Source organism: Quercus robur, chromosome 6, assembly GCF_932294415.1.
Source record: "Quercus robur chromosome 6, dhQueRobu3.1, whole genome shotgun sequence".
Taxonomy (NCBI): Eukaryota; Viridiplantae; Streptophyta; class Magnoliopsida; order Fagales; family Fagaceae; genus Quercus; species Quercus robur.
Window position 1 is genome coordinate 37,634,937 of NC_065539.1, and position 21,227 is coordinate 37,656,163.

Consider the following 21,227-nt stretch of genomic DNA (forward strand, 5'->3'; position numbering starts at 1 on the left):
ACTTTTAGGATTACTCTCTTAGGAATTTTGCACAATATTTTACTCTTCGGTGAGTCCTCAGAGGTGGGGAAAGAAATTATTTTATGTAATGGCTATATGTAACTTATATTTTTCACTGCGTGTGGACTGTGGACTTATAGGAGTGTAAGCTCTACTGTATGTGAGGAATTGGATGACATATAAGACTTCATGAGATATCTTCTCTTTTTATAAAGTTCTTCAATTGTTATACGTTTCTTTTCTTTTATCCAGGGAATCAATATATATATATATATATATATATATATATATTTAATTTAAAAATATCGCAAATTTCTTAAGATTTTCTTATGTTTATAGGGGCAATTTTTAGCCTTTTAGGACAGAAGGCCAACAAGGGAAATGCCCACATAGTCAGTCCAAAGCCTTTTTCTTTGCAGCCCATAGCCCGTGGGAATAAATGCCCAAAGTTGGGTGAAATTGGACTCTTTAAATTAGCCCCCCAGGCCAAATTTTTTATTATTAAAAGAACTAAATTTCCAATCAAGGCCCAAGCAAATTAAAGACTGGTACAAGGGTGGGTCTTCAAAGCATGAGCCGGTGCCATGTAGATGGTCAGGTCAGGTGGACACACTTGGAATAAACTCAATGAAGCCCAAAAGGTCATGACATTAGCATGGTCCATAGATTTAACAGTCAGCAACTATGGGTATTTTAAAAGGCCGAGCAAGGCAGTCCCAAAGCTGTCAGCAGAACCCACCAACTAGGGTTGAGCCGAAATGTAGAAGAGGCACGGCTTGCACAAAACTTCAAGTGCAAATTACAACTTACTCAGTTATGGTTTGACCGAAATTTAAGTTACTTACATGTGGTTTGAAATTTAACACTTTACTCACCTAAGATTTGATTGAAATTTAAATTGTTTACTTGTGGTTTGAAATCTCACGATACAAGTGTTCCACTAGATTCTTTTTTATCTTACTTGATCTTGTATTTATTTATTTTTAATGTTTTTTGTGTTTTTGAATGAGAGACATAAAAGTGGAGCAAAATTACATATTTAGCCCTGTAAAGTGTCAAATTTTGAACCACAAGTAGATAACTTAAATTTGGTTGCAATAAACTCAGATTTGTTGCAATAAACACCTGTTACAACAAAAAATTCCATTGCACACTACTGCAATAAAGTCTGTGACAATAGGTTATAGCAACAAAAATTTTGTTGCAATAAAATATTCTTATTATTGTTTAAAAAATTATTGCAACAAAAAATATTGGTGCTATAATTTATTGCAACAAATGTTTTGTTGTAATAAATATGGCAGAAATTCGGAACATATTGTAATAAATTATAGCAACCTTTTAGACTTAATTATATAATTTATATTTACATGTATCCACTTGCTATTTAGTCCTTTATACAAGATGGCCTTTGGCTTAGGTGAACACTGCATCTGCATAATCTTCATCATATATAATGTTATGAATGATTATAATGTTATTATTTTCTTTATTGAATTTTATTTATTTATTGTTTTCATGTCTAATGTTTATTAGATTCTATTGTAGGTTGTTCCATTATATATTTCAGAGTTCGCTTTAGCTAATTTTGCAGACCAGTTAAATTTGATATATAAAAATTCATATGGGGTGGCAACTGCTTTAGGATTAAAATTTAATTTTGTAATGCAAAAGTTTAATTGGGGTTGGAGGATTTGCTTGCAATTCCAGGATTTTTAGCTATTCCATCCCTTCTTATTTCCTCTTTTTGCTCAAGACACCCCTATCTACCATATAGAGATGAAAAAAGTTAGCTGAAAAAGAACAAAATTTACAAAAACTAGGGGTAAAATTATTGATTTTGAGTTTGAACAACTTATAAAGGAGGGTCAGGGAGCTTTGAGTTTGTTGAAGCATGTCTTCAGTCGCCAATGTCGTCCTTGTCTGGTCATCAATTGTGTAAGGGAAATATGCATGTAGTTTACAGGGATGTTTGCCATAAATTTCTTCTTCCCAACTATTCTAATGAAATTTGAAGTCCCCAAATATGCATCTTATTTGGCGCCAATGGTTCTTGAATATGTGAACATTGTTATGAGCATCTTAGGTTCATGGTTGGTTTGTAGGTATAAGTGAAGCCATTGATGGTGGTTTTTGCACTTATGATGTTATTATAGTGTGGTGTATCCTCCACGTAATGAAGTGTGCACATTTTTTGGATTCCTCGTTGTTCATTCGGTTGGATATGGACTAAATTCATCAAGATGGACTGAAGTTGATTTTCCAAGGAGAGCTATGTCAATTGCTGTTTTTATGATGATGACTTCAACTGGTTACGGTGAAGGAGTATTGACTTTAGTTGGTTGTGGAGGGTTGTACTGTACCACTACAAGAATAAAGGTCTATTGCAATGAAATATTTTGTTGCAATAAACACATTACAACAAAAAAATTTCATTGCACACTATTGCAATGAAAATTGTGACAATAGGTTATCGCGACAAAAATTTTGTTGCAATAAATATATTTATTATTATTAAAAGTAAAAAAATATTGGTGCTACAATTTATTGCAATAAATATTTTTGTTGTAATAAATATGGCGGGAAATCAGGACATATTTCAATAAATTATAGCAACAATACTTTTTGTTGCAATAAGTTACTTTTGGAAACTTATTGCAACAAATTTTTTTGTTGTAATAGGTTACCAAAACAATAATTTTTGTTGTAAAAATTTATTTCTAGAAATCTATTCCAACAAATTAATTATCTTAGAGTGTCACTCTAGGCATTGAGTTATTGAGATTAGGAAAATGCTAAAGACATAAATAATTTTACAATTTTTTTTATAAACCTAGTGAATGATTATTGTTAAGTCAAAAAGTGATGTTAGTGGTGACTGGTGAGCTCAAATAAGACCTAGTAAAAATTTGTCATATCATCGGTTTGTAAAATTATTGTAAAATTCTTTGTGCTTGTAGCATTAATTTGTGTATATAGATCACCAGGCACTGTGAATGAGAGACAAGGATAGATCATTATTTTTTGTTTTGTTTAATAGTAAAGTGGTACCACGTGGCAGTCCACGTAGGACTAAACTAAGATTTATAACTAGAATTTTCCATAAAAACAGCATAATTTTAGGGAAAAATTAATAAAATGAAATAAAGAAATTTTATGTCATTTACAATATTAAATTCACCTATGAATCCTTCACATTTTAATTGGGCATTCAAATGACCACTAAGGCATGCCTCAAAATCCAAGAAACAAACAAGTGAACAACACAAAACCAGCATATTTATTGCTGCAAGAGCCATAAGTTTTACATTAGATGGTGTTGGGGGTTGTTTTTGTGCGTAGCCACATGTCTTCTACTGGAGGGGTGACTTTGCTAGACTTGGATTTGTTTTGGGGAGTTCAATCTGGAACTCGACATTGGGCTGCATAGACCAATGGCTTCTGGTGCATTTTTAAGCCTACAAAATAGATAAAGCCCAAAATCTATGAATCATGATAATGGTTGAAATAAATAAATAATATGTTTAGTTGAATAGCTTTGATTAAATGATGAGTTGAACATCATTATTATATATATATATTAAGTGATGTCCAATATTAGAGAATAATTAATTAAATGTCATATGTCCAATAATGGGATGAGTCCAAAATAGTCCATATCCAGCTGTGGTTTATGTCCAAATAATATATGTCCAACAGTGGTTTATGTCCAAATAATATATAAATGTCCAGTGGTGAGATGGATTCAATTTATTAATAAATATGTTCATTAAAAAAGTATTAGTGAATCCATGTTTATTAAATAGTGAGATAATATTAAAGTAGTTTGCATCCAGTGGTACAGTAAAAATGAGTTAACATATATTTAATAATGTGATTTCAAAGATAGAGAGACGTTGACTTATCTTAATATGGTTTGTGGTTCTAACTATAGCACCACTTTATATGGTTTGTGACTCTAGCCGTGTAGCATCAATAAGTTGATAACATTTCAGCGGTATAGTAACATTAGTCAAGTGGTACAATGATAATGAATTAAAATATGCTTAATAATATAATTTTGGAGATAAAAATATGATGACTTATCTTCATAATTTGTGGCTCCATTCATATAACATCAGTGTACTGATAACATTCCAGCGGCATGATAATGTGAGTCTAGTGGTACAGTATGATATTACAAGTCCTTTCATGGTGACTTCATGATTGAAGGGAAAAATTGGTGCAACTGGAGGGAGAGAGAATATGTCTAGCCGTGTGCATAGGTTTGTTAAGTTTATCCTCTTTATCATGCACTTAAAAATGATTTTTCCCATGTAATACTTTTTAAGTTTTTAGTCAAATATGAGTGATATTATCTTTCATAAGGACTTTTAGTATTAGAAATTTATGTCTTCCATGGAATGACTTTAATATGAAATTATTGTGCCTTTTAGGAGAAGGACTTTCAGTATTTGATGTTCATATGCCTTCCATGAGAAAGGCTTTTAGCGTTATAAATATATGCCTTCTATGAGAAGGGATTTTGATAAAATGTTTTTGGAAGAGTATTTGATGTGTTTTAAGATATATGGAGATTGTAAGAAATATATATGTTTTGTGGGATGTGGTATTTGTAATATGTATGGGTATTTTGTGAGGAATGTGTTTGTAAAATATATGGAAGTATGAGAGATATAGAGGTTAAATATAGTAAATATATGAACTTATAGTCATGGGTTATGTGTTGGAGTGGTTTTTGTGTGTTATGTCATGGGTTATGTTGCTTTCTAAGAAGGGAGATTTTGTAAGAGAAATGGAGAAGTGTTTATGGGCAGCAAACTGATGAAGTTTTAGAATATTAGAGTGTGGGAGAGATGGGTAGTAGTGTGTGTAGGAAGAGTTGTGGCTTGGTCTTTTTTATATAGAGCCAAGTATGTAACTAGATTAGAATTAGTTGAAGGGAAAAATAGCAAACAAAGAAAGGTTTTTGGCAAAACAAGTGATTTCCTTAGTTGGTTTTTATGTTTTAGCTAAAAGAAGAAATTTTGAGATTTAATTTTGCTGCGGTAGCTGTACAGCAGCTAACACAGCAGTAGCTATTGGTGCTCTTGTTATAGTTGTCAGCTGTACAGCAATAGTTGTCTTGACACAACTGGATGATGTCAGCTGGGTGATGTCTTCTGCTGGAGAAAATGTTCAGTATTAAATTCACGAGTTTGGTTAAAAATGGTAAGATAACTTTTATGGGATTCTTCTATTTTTGGTATTGCAGCTAGAGGCTAAAGATTTGGCTTTAAATGGTATGATTTCTTTTATAGGCATGTGTTTGCCAATAAGATTTAGGCATGTGTTTGGTATTGATTTAAATGAAAATAATAATATATTTTATATGAGATAATATAATTTAGATTATACGATGAACATTAAGTTTTAGGTAAAGAGTAATGGGGAGTTTTATCATTTTAAGTGTTATGTGATATGTGAGGCTTACCAGATGTTACCTATTGCACACTAACTCGTTAGAGTTTAGGAAATTGGGGAAGACATGCCAAGCAACATGTTTCCTTTATCAACTTTGAACTGTTGGAGCTTTATTAAACATATTTCTTGGCTCTTCAAATCACGACTCCCAAAATTCCCCCCGATGAGACTCATGAGTTTGGATCATTAGCCGAAAATGAGATGTTGTGTCATGAGCTTGAACAATGGGCTTTGATGAGATAATATTACCATGGGTTTTGGATCGTGGGCTTTGGCGTCATTTTGTGTAAATATGGGCTCTTTTGGACTTTAAAATATATTTCCCAAAATCCATAATATGTTGATGTGGTGCGGGTTGCCAATGAAATAAAACCATGTGGCGTGAAAATTTTGTCCTCAACAAATGGCAAACCCAAAATCATACAAGCATTCAATTTATCTATCCTAACCATAGATCAGTCCTTAAATCACACCCCAACGACACTCGGTATTAATTAAATCCAAAAACCACTAACCTGGTAACAAGGAATGAAACAAAATCATAGGCTCCACACACACAAGTGACACAACAAGAACAGGAAGTCAACAACAACAACAAAAGCAATGATAAAAGTAGAAAACAAACAAACAACAACAAGAAGTTAAAAGAGAAACAATAGAAGAGAAATCATAACTTAGAGAACCCTTAGCTGTTAGGGATTCGAGCTTGAAGAGTAAACAAAAAGAGTAGCCTACTAGAACAACTTTCAACTCCTTTAAAAAATTAGGGTTTCAATTTTTTAAATTAGGAAAACAAAATGAATCAAACAAATGAGAAATAAAATACAAATCAGATAAACAAAATAAAAATATGTTAGGATTTCATCTTTTTAAGTTAGGGTTTCATCTTTGAAAAGTGATAACTCAAATCTATGACCCAACAAATCAAATTAATAATTACAAATCTTTGGTTTTTAAATGATGTGAACAAAATGATAAACCCATATCTCAAAATATAGAAAAAGAGAGATGAAAAATGAAGAAAATATACTTGAGATCGAGAGGCTAAGACTCAACCTATGGTGTAAAGAAAGTGAGGCGAGGATGATAGCGGTTGGTGAAGAGGCCACGACAGTAGCTAGGGTTTGGATAGGAGTGTGGAGACAGGAGAATGGAGAGTAGAAACTAGAGAAGTAGAGAACGGAGAGAGTGAGATGAGGGCTAAACAAACATGTAGAACTGTGTTAAGAGTTTAAGATTGAAAGTTTTGATTTGATATTGCATTTGCTTGCAAAGTCTTAGTTAGTCAGTACTCAATAACTTTAGTAGACTACATGTTGTTATCTTATCACTTTACCTAGAAACTAATGAGGACTGAATTTTTTTTTTCCCTTTTTCAAATAAAGTTGTAACCTTCGGTTTGGTTGGATTATACGGGTTTTTAATCCCTTAACCCACTACTGGAAGTGAATCTTTGGTTTTTAACAACAAAAGACCTAAATCTGACGGACCATGCTCTTTGAGTCCGCTTGCTGGGCTTTGGGTCGGGCGGATCTGGTTGTTTGGTCGGGTCCTTGACTCGCTAGACAGCCTTAGTTGTGACTAAAATCTATCTAAACATATATATAAAAAAAATCAATTCATATGAAATTATAAGCCAAACTTTTGGTATTGGTACATTATGTGAGAACTCTAAAACTATATAATATAATAACTTATTTAGCTAATGTCACCAAAACTTTCACAATAAATAATATTTATATAAACTTAGGTTGAAATTATATCATATTATATATTATATTTTTAAAATTGTGTCTTACACGTAGTTATTATATTAAGATGATGCATTCTCTTCTTCTTCTTTTTTCCCCTTCATTTTGTCATGTTTGACCATAAATACATTAAAAATAATTAATATAGTTTCTCTAAGTAAAACTTTGTTGCCAAAGTTTCAAAATTAAAAAAAAAAAAATATTACGATTAAAATTCTACCACCAATAAATTCTTTATAAAAAAAAATCATAGTTTATTTTATATTATTTAATAATTTACTACAGTTTTATATTAATAAAATTTGGGCAATAAACATTATTCTTGCACTTAATGTAAGTATATAATACTACTTCGATTAAAATTCAATATTTCCTAAATAATTTTTTTACTTTATTAATAATTCTTAATTAAATCTTGCAAAGCATAATACTAATTTTACTAATTTTTGAAATTAGAATGGTTCCAAAAGACCTTAGAGTTAGATATTCAATTTTTTTAAAAACAAAAACACATATACCAAGGAGAGAAAAATGGTTCAAACAATTAAGACACGCCACAAATTACACTAAAAACCATAATAATTTTTAAGAGTGTAAAACATGTTATATTACACATAACATATTCTTTTAAATAACGTAGAATATATATATATATATATATATTTTTTTAATGAAATAAACACACACAATGTTATCGGTAAACTAAATGCAGAAATTAATATTATAGCCTAAAATTTTCCAAACTAGATGCTAGGTCGCGAGAATCGACTTATGAGACCAGAAAGTGGATCATGATCGAGCAAGGGAAAAAAGGTAAAAGAAAAAACAGTACACAAAGAAAAAAAGACAATAAATTTGGTGGTGACAACTGCCGACGGCCGTATATCAAAGCCTGCAAGTTTTACTGCTCTACCTAAGTTTCTTGTCCTTTTTCCCTCAGCATATTAAATGGTTTGACTGAACTAGCAACACAATTCCCTCTTTCTCATGGCATGGTTAAATTTCCTGCCCGTCGCAGAAAGGACAGCACTTGTCCCGAAATCATGTTCCCCTGTTAGTACAAAACTACAAATAGATAAAAAACAAAGAGAAATACCAACAAATGCTCTCTAATAGCATTTGTTAGCACAAAACTATAAATAGATAAAAATAAAGGAAAATATTAATAAATATTTTTAAAATATTGATTAATAATTTATTTAAAAAAATTTATAAGAAAAAAAAATTAATGATTTGATATCTTTTTTCATTTATGATAGAAGTAGTGTCAAAATTTTTCTAAAATAGATTGTTAACTAATGTCCCCTAATACCAGCAAAATGCAAGCTTATCAACATATTCAGCAAATTAATTGCAAAAATTATTCATAGGTCTTCTTTATTTTTAAGTCTTGTTTAAGACTGGGCATGTCCTGGATCATGCCAAAGGAAATCAATAAGTTTAACATTATTGGTTTTTGCTACAATTTAGTAGGTTTCACTTCAGTGAAAAATGCCAAAGAATATTCTGAAGATATGCTTAACTACTTCATTAATTTATTGATCTGATTTTTGTAAGAGGCAGGTCAAAATCAAACTCGACCTTATCCCTTATTCAGCCAATAAAAAATAAAATAATAACAATAACAAGATAACTAAACTTAACCTTGAAAATAATATATTTTAGGTCCTGTCCCGGTGAGAAGAGGATTCTGTATGACGCACAAAGAGTGAATAATTTCTCCAAATTCACTTTTGAATTATATTTTTTTCTTATATCCTTCATATTTGTAAAATTTTTAGAAAATTAAAGATCAATAACTATATCATCAATAAATTGTTTAAATTGTAAGTTTTTATAGTTTGAAAGTATGCATAAAATATAAGTTTATAAATCATATAATAAATAATATCTGATTAATATAAAATTTGACATGTGTATTAAAAGTGTAAAGAATATGCAATTCAACTGTTAGATTTTTAAAATATGTAGTAATGTTTATTTTATTGAGTAAGGTTGTAATTTTAAGTTACAATCAATTTTGTAACAAAATTTTATCATTTTTCCTTTTATAAAGTAGATAATGGGTGTAAGGACACAAAATCTTCAACGGCCCAGCGACGATGTTGGGCTCGCACGCGGAAAGTCCCTCACAATAGTATTTGTAGAGAGTGGGCTTGAAAGGCCAGCGTTGGATCACAGGGCGACGTTTCGAGACGGACTGTAGGTGAGCCAATATGAGAAAGAGCTTTGGGCTGGATACTCAAGCCCTTCGATCTTGTATCTAGGAGGATTTGGCTCCTCGGATCATGTTTAAGGAGCGGTGGGGTTGTCCCTGGTTACCCGTCGGCGGGTTTTTATGTGGTGTCCGGTGTACATTATCCTGGCATTTTCTTTCATCAATGTCTTTCTCAAGAAGCTAGATGGGAAGAGAGCCCCCTTTTGGTCACATAACATTCTCTTTTATACTAGCCTACGTTCGTTGTCCTCCGTCCACGTGTAGGGTCGATCTTTCCAGGGCAGATATCTGTCCCATCAGTCTAATCCCAAAATTACTGTAGATGATCCATAAAGCCTAAGATCCCGGCTCTGTTAGGGGCAGTGTCATGTCAGGGAAGGGTATTAAAGACAACTTCCCCAGGATATTTTCTGATCTTTCTAGCTTACTCATGTTCCATTCCTATCCCTGAGGTTTTGGGCCTGCCGAGGACGAAACCGTCCTCGGCTATGTCTTCGGGCTATTTTTATGTTTCCTAGTTTCGAGCTTGGGCCCCGGCCTCCTTCAGTTTAAGACCGGTGGGCTTCCTATAAGCGTGTGGGCCGGACCCATAAATTATTGGACCCCACAATGGGTTTATTTGATTAAGTGTTTTAGGAGATTAAAAGAGTATTTTTAAAACCCAAAATTCTATTTTGCAACCACAATTTCTTATAATTTTTTTTTTACAAATGCTTGTTCTAAACTCAAAACACATTTTCCAACCATTTATACAAATGCATCCAATGCCCTCAAAATTAATGTTCCTCCAAAAGTGAATTTTATCACACCTTTTGAAGTAGAATACTGCATTCATTATCATAAAAAATTGAGGGCATAAGTGCATAACCTCCTTAATTTTTGGGAACCTAACTAGATTTTTATTTATTTTTTATTTATTTTTTATAATTTCATAATTTAAGGGGTGAGCGGATTTAATCTGAATGTTTTATTTGAAGATACTAAATTATGTCAGCTAAACTACTAGACTTTTAACAAATCTTATCTAGAAGTAAAATATATATATATATATATAGTCTTTTAGTCTGAATGTTTGGGAACCTAACTAGATTTTTTTTTTATTATATTTTTTATAATTTCGTAATTTAAGGGGTTAGCAGATTTAAACTGAATGTTTTATTTGAAGATACTAAATTATGTCAATTGAGCTATTAGACTTTTAGCAAACCTTATCTAGAAGTAAAAAAAAAAAAATATATATATATATATATATATATAGTGCTTTAGTATGAATGTTTGGGAACCTAATTAGATTTTTTTTTATTTTTTTATTTTTTATAATTCCGTAATTTAAGGGGTGAGCGGATTTAATCTGAATGTTTTATTCGAAGATACTAAATTATGTCAGTTGAGCTATTAGACTTTTAGCAAACCTTATCTAGAAGTAAAAAAAATTAATAGTGTTTTAGTCATACATGGATGATTACATATAACTGATACATATAAAAGTTTTTATATATATAAATAAATAAATAAATAAAAATATATATATATATATATATAAATTGGCTTACAAATGGTTCGCTTTTGCATAAAAAAAGGTTTTGCTTAGTTCAAACCACGTTAAATTTTTCCGTGGGAATCCACCATCTTTGTTAGATAAACCTATTTCTCCAAAAAAAAAAAAAAATTGTTAGATAAACCTATTTAGGATGACTTTGAAGGCAACTTGATTTAAAGTAACCGTAACTTTTTTTTTTTTAATATATAAATAATTAGGGTGACTATCATTCAAGAAGCAAGAATTTTTACAAACCAACAGCACTAGGTTGCAAGTTGCAACACACCATCGACAACATAAAACCCAAAAAGAGAAAGATTATCAAGATAATCATGAGCTAATACAACACGGACAACTAATTGAGTAAATTAAATAGCTGACATGCATTATAGGTGGCAGGTTATTATCGGTTGTTATTATTGGGGTAAAAAAGTAATCTTAGTATTCAAATTTGAACTATTAACAACTAACCACTTATGATTTGTTGTAAAAATGTTGTGAAAATATTGTGAACATAACACTTTTTTGTATATAAAATGCAATCATGCTTTAAGAACAGAGAAAAGGAATTTGTCATTTATAGCTAGCATAGAACCCTATTAATAATACAATTCTTGAATCCTCCATTAAATTGAACTCAAGCTCAAACTTCCTATTTTTATAGCATGCATGCTGAGATTCCTCATTCCTAATTTGTGCATCATAAACCCTGGCATTCTTCTGCATACAAAATATGCTAGCTTAATATACATGGTATTTCTCCGATTCCGTTTCCCTTCAATATTATTACTATATATATATATTTTTTGATATGTTGGGTTAAAATGAATTGACTCATTTGCAAATTAATTCATTACCCAAGTTAATTAATTAGATTTAATTACATGCAATAGCGTGGTAGCACAAACAAATCACCAATTATACTAAATGCAGCAAAAATTAAATTTGACACAAGTGATTTGTTTACGAATGGAGAAAACTATCGAGGCAAAACCCTACCAGGTGAAATTAAGGTTACCACTCCTGAGAATCCATTATTATCAATAATAAGCGGTTACAAGTAAAAGGAATCTTAGTACCCAATACCAACCTACAGTTGAACTCTTACCTCAATACCCAATTGGACTTGTATTGTAGCGACAATCTCTCTGTTCAATGCACAAATCCCAGTACGTGACTAACCTAATACGTGACTAACACACCAACTTGAGGAAGATGTTGGCTACAAAGTTCTTCAGTTCATCAACAATGAAGATCAGGAAGCTCCTTGGCCACAAAACTCTTGGCGTAAAGACATAGTAGTTTCTACAAAAAGAATAATAAACTAGAGCAAATTCTGCTTACGGTCACAATATGCATGTATTCTATTTTCAACACCTTACATTCTTTGTGACGACTCTTAAAATAATCCTTATATATGTTTAGAGTTGTGAAAAAATAAACCCTACACAAATACTCAAGGATATGCATATAGTCAGATCTGGAAAATCTGATTTTGTAATTCTCGACAAATACAGTTTCTGTTGAGCTTCTGTCGAGCTTCAGCAGTAATTCTTGATAGAAAGGATTTTGTCGAGACTTTTGTCGAGCTTTAATGAGTAGCACATTCCTCACTTGTTTCTTGATTAGATTTGCATGGTTTCAGTACTTAACTTGAACATTTGTTTTTGGAAGTACTAAACCGATCCTAAATTTACCCAATTACAAGTAAAATGTATTTTGTCAAAAGATTAGCCAATTATATAAATATGTCCTTAATATGATACAAGATAGAAATTCTACTGTAGCCTAATCTAAGTGTATATGTGTGTGAAGCTCCCTTTTGGAGACTTGAACCTCGGCTCTTGCCCCACATACCTCACAAAACACTTATACTTGTGGAGTGACCACCACACAAAGGGTGCGTAGTGTTATTAATATATTATTATGTATATGATACTAACTGACCACCTCATCCTAAAAGATCTCAACATTAAAAACATGGTAACAGCTCATCACTTCTCTCTTACTTCTTTTGTGTGTGTTTGGATGTAGAAGGAAAGATTATTTTACTAATATATACTTGTCAATTATAAATTAACAATTAATTATGAGGATATAAAAGTAATTTCACAAAAATGTGAAAAATTTCTAAGGATATAAAAGTAAATTTATAAATTAGGAGGGTGAGAAAAAATAAAATTGGCGAGACCTAAAAAGAAACAATTTTTCTTCACATTTCTTTTCTCACCCATATTTTCTTCTAACCAAATAAAGGAAAAATTTTCCATTCTCTTTCCTTTTGCCAATTTCCTTCTAACCAATCATAGCTTTAGTGAATGAAATTAAAGATAAAAAACTGAAATGAGTTTCAGTTAAATTTAGAAGTCGCAATTTACATTTTAGACTTAACAACAGTTTTTATATAACATAGCCTTTTTATTTTTTTGAGGAAAAATATAATATAACCTTGACTGGTTTAAGTTCGCAAAATACCTTGTACTATACTGCAGGAGTGTTGCGTCTGCACTCTCCAATGTCCAACCTAATATTCAACTTGGCAAACCTACTCTAATTAAACACTCGTGACCTTATGAACTTTACTCGGTGTTGTTCTCAAAAACCATACTTGGCTGCCACTCTTTCTCTCTCTCTTTATATATATATATATATATATATATATATATATATATTTATATTTATAGCCTAAAAAATAATGTAAGATTAACTCTTTTTCGACGAAAAAGGTAAATAACGGGTCTTTGAGTAGAAGTGTAGAACTATTCAATTTGAGTGAACGTTAAATCCCTTTACATAATGGCCCCTCTTTGAATCAAAAAGATTATATGTATAATTAATTAACCTAAAAATTAATGTAAGATTAACTTATTTTTTCGATAAAATGGTAAATGAAGGGAATAAAATATAGGCTGACGGGCCTTATTAAATGGGCCTGATGGATCCTGGTCCGTGGGCTGACGGAGAGCTAGCCCAACTTGCGCAAAGGCCCATAGTGGATAGATACAGCAAAAACCCTGGATGAAGAGTACTTACTACCCACACCTGAATCATCATAGAATCCCAAAGAAAATAGGAATCCTAGCGCAAAAGGAATTCCGGAAGATACGCGCACCGAAGGAAGATCTTCTCTACAAGGAAAGGTCTTGCTCATCACGTTTGGAACTATTCAAGTAGAGTCTAAGGAAAAGACTTATATACGAAGGAAGAGGTGCCAGCCTTCTACTACTATAAAAGCCCTAATGCTCTCAGAAATCGAGGTATGCATAATTTACCATCTCTAGCACTCTAGAGTTGTGAGAATAGTTCTAACTTGACATTCGGAGGGTATTTGGCCAACACCACACCAGTGCTCTCTATTAGGTCTTCTCTTTTTGTCGTGCAGGTGCTATTTCGAGTGTGCGAGGATTGTGTGGCTCACTGGTGATTTTTACGGCATCATCAGTTAACGCCGTCTGTGGGAATCGTTGGGTTTAGCCAGACTATCACTTCCCGGACATAAGAGTTGCATGGTACTCACTCGCTCGATGGCCACCACCAACAACGTTCAAGGAGACGAGTCGCCCCGATCCACTGCGTTGGAGAGGCAGGTCCAAACTCTCATGGCAGCAGTAGAGCGTCTCATAAAACAGAACCACGATCTAGAGGAACAGCTACGTCAAAGGGACGCAGGACGTGATGTTCAAGAGGAAAACCAAGAAGGTACCAGTGCCGAAAGAAGGGACCAAGAGAGGCCGGAGGGCAGTAATGCCCCAAGCAGACCGGAGCGGTAGAACCTGAGCCTTCCATCTCTCATGGATACGGCCCCAACACCTATTGTCGCAGGGATGCAGGCGATGAAGGAACAAATGGAGGTCATGATGAATGCCCTCAAAGAACGAGTGTCCAATGATCTTGATGAACTAGTAAACAGAACTAACTCACCATTCACCGTCACCGTCAACTCCTTCCCCCTGCCACAGAAATTTCGCATGCCCTAGATTGAAAGCTACGACGAGGTCAAGGATCCCCTCGATCACCTAGAGACTTTCAAGACGCTGATGCACCTTTAAGGAGTACCAGACGAGATCATGTGTAGGGCCTTTCCTATGACGCTGAAGGGTCCTGCGAGAATTTGGTTCAGTAAATTAATACCGAACTCCATCAATACTTTCAAGGAGTTAAGCGCCCAATTCACCTCGCACTTTATTGAGGGACATAGGTACAAGAGGTCTACTGCGTGCTTAATGAGCATCAAGCAGCGAGAAGACGAGACGCTGTGGTCCTACATAACTCGTTTCAATAAGGAGACCCTTTCAATTGACGAAGCGGATGATAAGATACTTATAGCAGCATTCACTAATGGGTTACGGAAGGGTAAGTTTTTGTTTTCTTTATACAAGAACGACCCAAAAACCATGTCGGACGTGCACTACAAAGCCACCAAGTACATGAACGCGGAAGATGCACTGCTAGCCCGAGAGGAGAAGCCCAGAAAGAGGGAAAGGCAGGAGGACACACGATAGGATAGGGGGCGAAAGATGGCTAGCACCGGAGATCAACGAGATGAAAGATGCTCTAGACCCCCCACTGGGAAGTTCACTAGCTTCACCCCATTAACCGGCCCGATAGATCAAGTCTTAATGCAGATCAAAGATGAAGGAGCACTGACGTTCCCTGGAAAGCTAAAGGGAGATCCCAACAAGAGGCCAAGGGACAAGTATTGTCGCTTCCACCGTGACCACGGGCATGACACAGCCAACTGCTACAATCTAAAACAGCAGATTGAGGCACTTATTAGACAAGGGAAGCTACAGAGGTTCGTCAACAAGGAAAGAACCGATTTGCCCCAGGAGCAAGCCCCACGACGGGAGAACGAGCGCCCTAGACCACCTATAGGGGACATAAGAATGATCGTAGGGGGCACAACCGTTAGCGGATCTTCCAAAAAAGCCCGTAAAACCTACCTCAGAATGGTTCATAGCGTCCAACTTACAGGATCCGTACCTAAAATGCCACATATAGATAACCCCGTCATCGGATTTTCAGAAGATGATTCTCGGAGACTTCATCATCCGTATGACGACGCACTTGTGGTCAGTTTGCAAATAGGAGATTATAACATGCATCGGGTCCTTGTCGACAATGGCAGCTCAGCGGACATCCTATACTACCTGACATTCCAGCAAATGAGGATTGATAGGGAATAGTTAACCCCAACGAATGTCCTGCTCGTGGGATTTGGAGGAACGAAGGTGTTCCCCTTGGACATCCTATGCTAGCCCGAGAGGAGAAGCCCAGAAAGAGGGAAAGGCAGGAGGACACACGACAGGATAAGGGGCGAAAGATGGCTAGAACCGGAGATCAACGAGATGAAAGATGCTCTAGACCCCCCACAGGGAAGTTCACTAGCTTTACCCCATTAGCCGTCCTGATAGATCAAGTCTTAATGCAGATCAAAGATAAAGGAGAACTGAAGTTCTCTAGAAAGCTAAAGGGAGATCCCAACAAGAGGCCAAGGGACAAGTATTGCCACTTCCATCGTGACAACGGGCACGACACAGCCAACTGCTACGATCTAAAACAGCAGATTGAGGCTCTTATTAGACAAGGGAAGCTACAGAGGTTCGTCAACAAGGAAAGAACCAATCCGCCCCAGGAGCAAGCCCCACGACGGGAGAACGAGCGCCCTAGACCACTTGTAGGGGACATAAGAATGATTGTAGGGGGCACAACCACTGGCAGATCTTCCAAAAAAGCCCGTAAAACCTACCTTAGAATGGTTCATAGCATCCAACTTAAAGGATCCGTACCTAAAATGCCACAAATAGATAACCCCGTCATCGGATTTTCAGAAGATGATGCTCGGAGACTTCATCATCCGTATGACAACACACTTGTGGTCAGTTGCAAATAGGAGATTATAACATGCATCGGGTCCTTGTCGACAACGGCAACTCAGTGGACATCCTATACTACCCGGCATTCCAGCAAATGAGGATTGATAGGGAACAGTTAACCCCAACGAATGCCCTGCTCGTGGGATTTGGAGGAACGAAGGTGTTCCCCTTGGGCGCAATCACACTATCTGTGACGGCAGGTGACTATCCCCAGCAGATCACTAGGGAGGTGACATTTCTCGTAGTCGACTGCTTGTCCGCCTACAATGCCATTCTTGGACGGCCCACTCTCAATTCCTGGAAGGCGGTGACTTCAACATACCACTTAATGATTAAATTCTTGACGGATTACGGGGTAGGAGAACTGCGGGGAAATCAAATCGCAGCACGGGAATGCTATATTGCCATGTTAGAGATGGAGGATCAACAGCAAACAATGTGTATTGGAGAGCAACGAGCACTGGCAGAGCCAGTGAAGGAACTGGAAGAGGTGAACCTTGATAGCTCACGGCCGGAACAAACAACTAGAATTGGCACGCTAGCTAGTTGGCCAGTACGCCAAGCGCTCACGACTTTCCTCAGAGATAACCAAGATGTGTTTGCTTGGAGCCATGAAGACATGCCAGGAATTGACCCCTCAGTCATAGTTCACATGTTAAATGTATCGCCTTCATTCCCTCCAATCCGACAAAAGAAACGAGTGTTCACCCAGGAGCGGGACAAGGCCATAGCGGAGGAGATTTCATCCGAGAAGTATACTACCCCGACTGGTTGGCATATGTCGTCATGGTTAAAAAGGCCAACAAAAACTGGAGGATGTGCGTAGATTTCACGGACCTCAACAAGGCTTGCTTTAAAGACAGCTACCCGCTCCCATGGATAGATACCTTGGTAGATTCAACTGCAAGACACCAGCTCCTAAGTTTCATGAACGCTTTCTCGGGCTACAACCAAATCAAGATGGATGAATTTGATCAAGAGAAGACCTCCTTTGTTGCAAGCCAGGGACTATTTTACTACAAGGTGATGCCTTTCGGACTCAAAAATGCTGGGGCAACATACCAAAGGTTAATAAACAAGATGTTTGCGCACCAGATTGGCAGGACTGTACAAGTTTATGTTGACGACATGTTGGTGAAGAGTCTGCGTGAAGACGATCACCTAGACGACCTCAGGGAGACCTTTGACAAACTCCGATCATTCAACACGAAGCTGAATCCAAACAAGTGCGCCTTCAGAGTGACGATGGGGAAATTCTTGGGCTTCATGGTGTCCCAAAGAGGTATAAAGGTCAACCTGGAGAAGTTACTAGCCATAATGGAATTGGAACCACCAAGGACAGTAAAAGAGGTCCAGAGTTTGAATGGAAAAATCGCAGCCCTGAACAAGTTCGTCTCGAGAGCAATGAATAGATGCATGCCTTTCTTCTGCACTCTAAGAAAATCATTTGAGTGGATGGACGAATGCCAGACAGCATTTGACAACTTAAAGGCATATCTTTCCTCTCCATCGTTGCTCAGTCCATCCAAGCCAGGAGAAGAGCTTTACTTGTATTTAGCCGTTTCACAGGCCGCTGTAAGAGCAGCTTTGGTAAGAGAGGAAGATGGATCGCAGAAACCAGTCTACTTTATGAGCCGAGCGCTCCGAGGGGCAGAAGAGAGGTACCCTCAAATGGAGAAGTTGGCTTTCGCGTTGATAATCACAGCGCGAAAACTCAAACTGTACTTCCAAGCACATACCATCGTTGTCTTGATGGACAAGCCCCTAAGAAAAGCTATAAGTAGTCTAGAGGCAGCAGGAAGAATGACTTTGTGGGCAGTGGAGCTCAGTGAGTTTGATATACAATACTGTCTGCGAACGGTTGTAAAAGGGTAGGTAGTGGCTGACTTTATCGCCGAATTCACCTTTAAGGATGGCCAGGGGGCAGAGGAGAAAAGACAGTGGAGTATTTATACAGACGGATCTTTAAACAGACGAGCTGGAGGGGCCGGCGTGGTAATCCAAACCCCGGAAGGAGATAAGATCCGTTGTATGATCAGACTAGATTTCCTCCCAACCAACAACGAGGCAGAATATGAAGCCTTGGTGGCAGGGCTAGACCTCGCAAAAGTTGCAGGTACGGAAAACATAGTCGTACATTGTGACTCACAGGTAGTGACGAGTCAGATTAATGGCGGATACGAATGTAATAATGAAAGGATGAAGAGGTATCTAGAAGAAGTGAAGTACCGAATCGGCGACCTCGAAGTCAAATTCGTCCAAATCCCAAGGGAAGAAAACGAATGTGCCGACCATCTAGCAAAAGTTGTCTCAGTAGAATTTATGCTTGTCCCCGAACAGGTATTATCCTTTGTTCAAGCCTCCTCACTTATTGATGACGAAATGAATATGAAGGTAGTAGACACTGAACGCAATTGGACTACGCCATTGATGTCATATCTGAGAACCGGCGTGTTACCAGACGAGAAGGACGCCGCTAGAAAGTTGAAGGTCCGGGCATCACGATTTACGTTGATAAAAGATGTCTTATACAAAAGAGGGTTCTCTCAACCATACATGAGGTGTCTAGGCTATGAGGAAGCAAATTACGTAATGAGAGAAATCCATGAGGGCATTTGCAGAAACCACTCAAGAGCATGGTCGGTAGTACACAAGATGATCCGAACAGGATACTATTGGCCCACAATGCTGAAGGACGCGCAAGCTTATGTCAAGTCCTGTGACAAGTGTCAGAGGTTCAGCAATTTCATCAAACAACCATCCGAAGAGCTGACCCCCATGACAGCACCTTGGCCGTTCGCTCAATGGGGGCTAGATATCATAGGCCCATTCCTGATAGCGATAAGGCAACTAAAGTTTTTGGTAGTTGGCATAGACTATTTCACTAAGTGGGTAGAAGCAGAGGCCTTAGCAACTATCACGGAGAAGAACATCCGAAGTTTTGTCTGGAGAAATATCATATGCAAGTATGGGATACCCAGAGTGCTGGTCTCAGACAACAGTAGGCAATTTGACAACAATGCATTCAGAGACTTCTGCTCGGAGCTAGGGATCAAGAATCACTACTCGTCGCCCGCACACCCACAAGCTAATGGGCAAGTAGAAGTCACGAACCAATCCTTTCTCAAGATAATCAAGACTCGACTCGAGGGGGCAAAGGGTGTCTGGCTGGACGAACTACCAAGCGTTCTATATGCATACCGGACTACAGCAAGAACACCCACTGGAGAAACGCCATTTCAACTAGTATACGGAAGTGAAGCTGTCATTCCCGCAGAAGTGGGGCTCACAAGCTACCAGGTGAAGAACTACGACAAGGATAAGAATGAAGAGGCCATGCACCTTTAGCTCGACCTAGTGGACGAAGTTAGAGCGGCAGCATAGCAAAGGTTGGCGCGTTATCAAAATCTCATGGCGAAACACTACAACTCCAAAGTAAGGCACATAGACTTTCAGGTCGGCGATCTTGTACTACGGAAGGTAATAGGCACCACTAGAGATCCTTCGCAAGGAAAGTTTGGCCCCAACTGGGAAGGATCTTACAGGATTGCTTCATGGCAGAGGAAGGGCACCTACCACCTCGAGACGTTGGACGAACAAAAGCTGCAACACCCATGGAACACGGAGCATCTACGAAAATACTACCAGTAGAGATAATATGAAGAACAGCGACAATCCCTAATTTACCAGTTTATTTAATTTTAGCTACAAATTACTAGTTTTTTCTTTGACAACTTTTGCTATAATACTTTGTACCTTTTTAAACCCAAGGGGGCAGGTACTTTTTCCAACAAACATATTTTTATTTTAAAGAGGAATATTCAGATACAACCATGCTTTTCTACTTGAATTCTTACAAAAGTTCATAAGAGAACTAGAGAAAATAACATCCAAAAAGTGGACGGATCACCCATAGGGTGAAAACTACTATCAAGTCCACAAAGTGGACGGATCACCCAGAGGGTGGATTCAATATCAAGTCCACAAAGTGGATGGACCACCCATAGGGTGAATTTATTACATAGTCCATAAAGAGGACGGATCACCCTTATGGTGAATTTATCACCAAGTCCATAAAATGGACGGATATAAACCAACGTCTTCAAAGTGGACGGATGATCCCAAGGGATGAAAATACCAAGTCCATAAAATGGACGGATATAAACCAATGTCCTCAAAGTGGACGGATCATCCAAGGGGATGAAAATTTCATGTCCAAAATGGACGGATATAAACCAACATCCTCAAAGTAGACGGATCATCCCAGGGGATGAAAATACCAAGTCCAAAATGGACGGATATAGACCAAAATCCACAAAGTGGATGGATTGTCCCACTGGGATGAAAATTTCAAGTCCAAAATGGACGGATATAGACTA

General features: G+C 36.6%; 3 protein-coding genes across 3 annotated transcripts; all 3 read left to right on the top strand.

The window, feature by feature from the left end:
* The first annotated feature begins 15,489 nt into the window (after positions 1 to 15,489).
* LOC126690147 (uncharacterized) lies at positions 15,490 to 16,158 on the top strand. Its single transcript, XM_050385278.1, has one exon. The coding sequence runs from the start codon at positions 15,490 to 15,492 to the stop codon at positions 16,156 to 16,158; it is 669 nt and encodes a 222-aa protein (XP_050241235.1).
* A 137-nt stretch (positions 16,159 to 16,295) lies between these two features.
* Positions 16,296 to 16,865, top strand: LOC126690148 (uncharacterized). The gene has a single exon (XM_050385279.1). The coding sequence runs from the start codon at positions 16,296 to 16,298 to the stop codon at positions 16,863 to 16,865; it is 570 nt and encodes a 189-aa protein (XP_050241236.1).
* A 943-nt stretch (positions 16,866 to 17,808) lies between these two features.
* Positions 17,809 to 20,196, top strand: LOC126690149 (uncharacterized). The gene is made up of 3 exons (XM_050385280.1): positions 17,809 to 18,719; positions 18,822 to 19,576; positions 19,715 to 20,196. Exons 1-3 carry the CDS (start codon positions 17,809 to 17,811, stop codon positions 20,194 to 20,196), a joined length of 2,148 nt encoding a protein of 715 aa, XP_050241237.1.
* Positions 20,197 to 21,227: the final 1,031 nt, after the last annotated feature.

Bases quoted from the DNA above. Each gene is read 5' to 3' on its own strand.
- LOC126690147 (XM_050385278.1), top strand. From the start codon at position 15,490: ATGGCTAGCACCGGAGATCAACGAGATGAAAGATGCTCTAGACCCCCC.
- LOC126690148 (XM_050385279.1), top strand. From the start codon at position 16,296: ATGGCTAGAACCGGAGATCAACGAGATGAAAGATGCTCTAGACCCCCC.
- LOC126690149 (XM_050385280.1), top strand. From the start codon at position 17,809: ATGGATGAATTTGATCAAGAGAAGACCTCCTTTGTTGCAAGCCAGGGA. The intron at 18,720-18,821 runs GTAGGTAGTGGC...ATCTTTAAACAG, and splicing joins CTGCGAACGGTTGTAAAAGG to ACGAGCTGGAGGGGCCGGCG. The intron at 19,577-19,714 runs GTCAGAGGTTCA...AGTTTTTGGTAG, and splicing joins TGTCAAGTCCTGTGACAAGT to TTGGCATAGACTATTTCACT.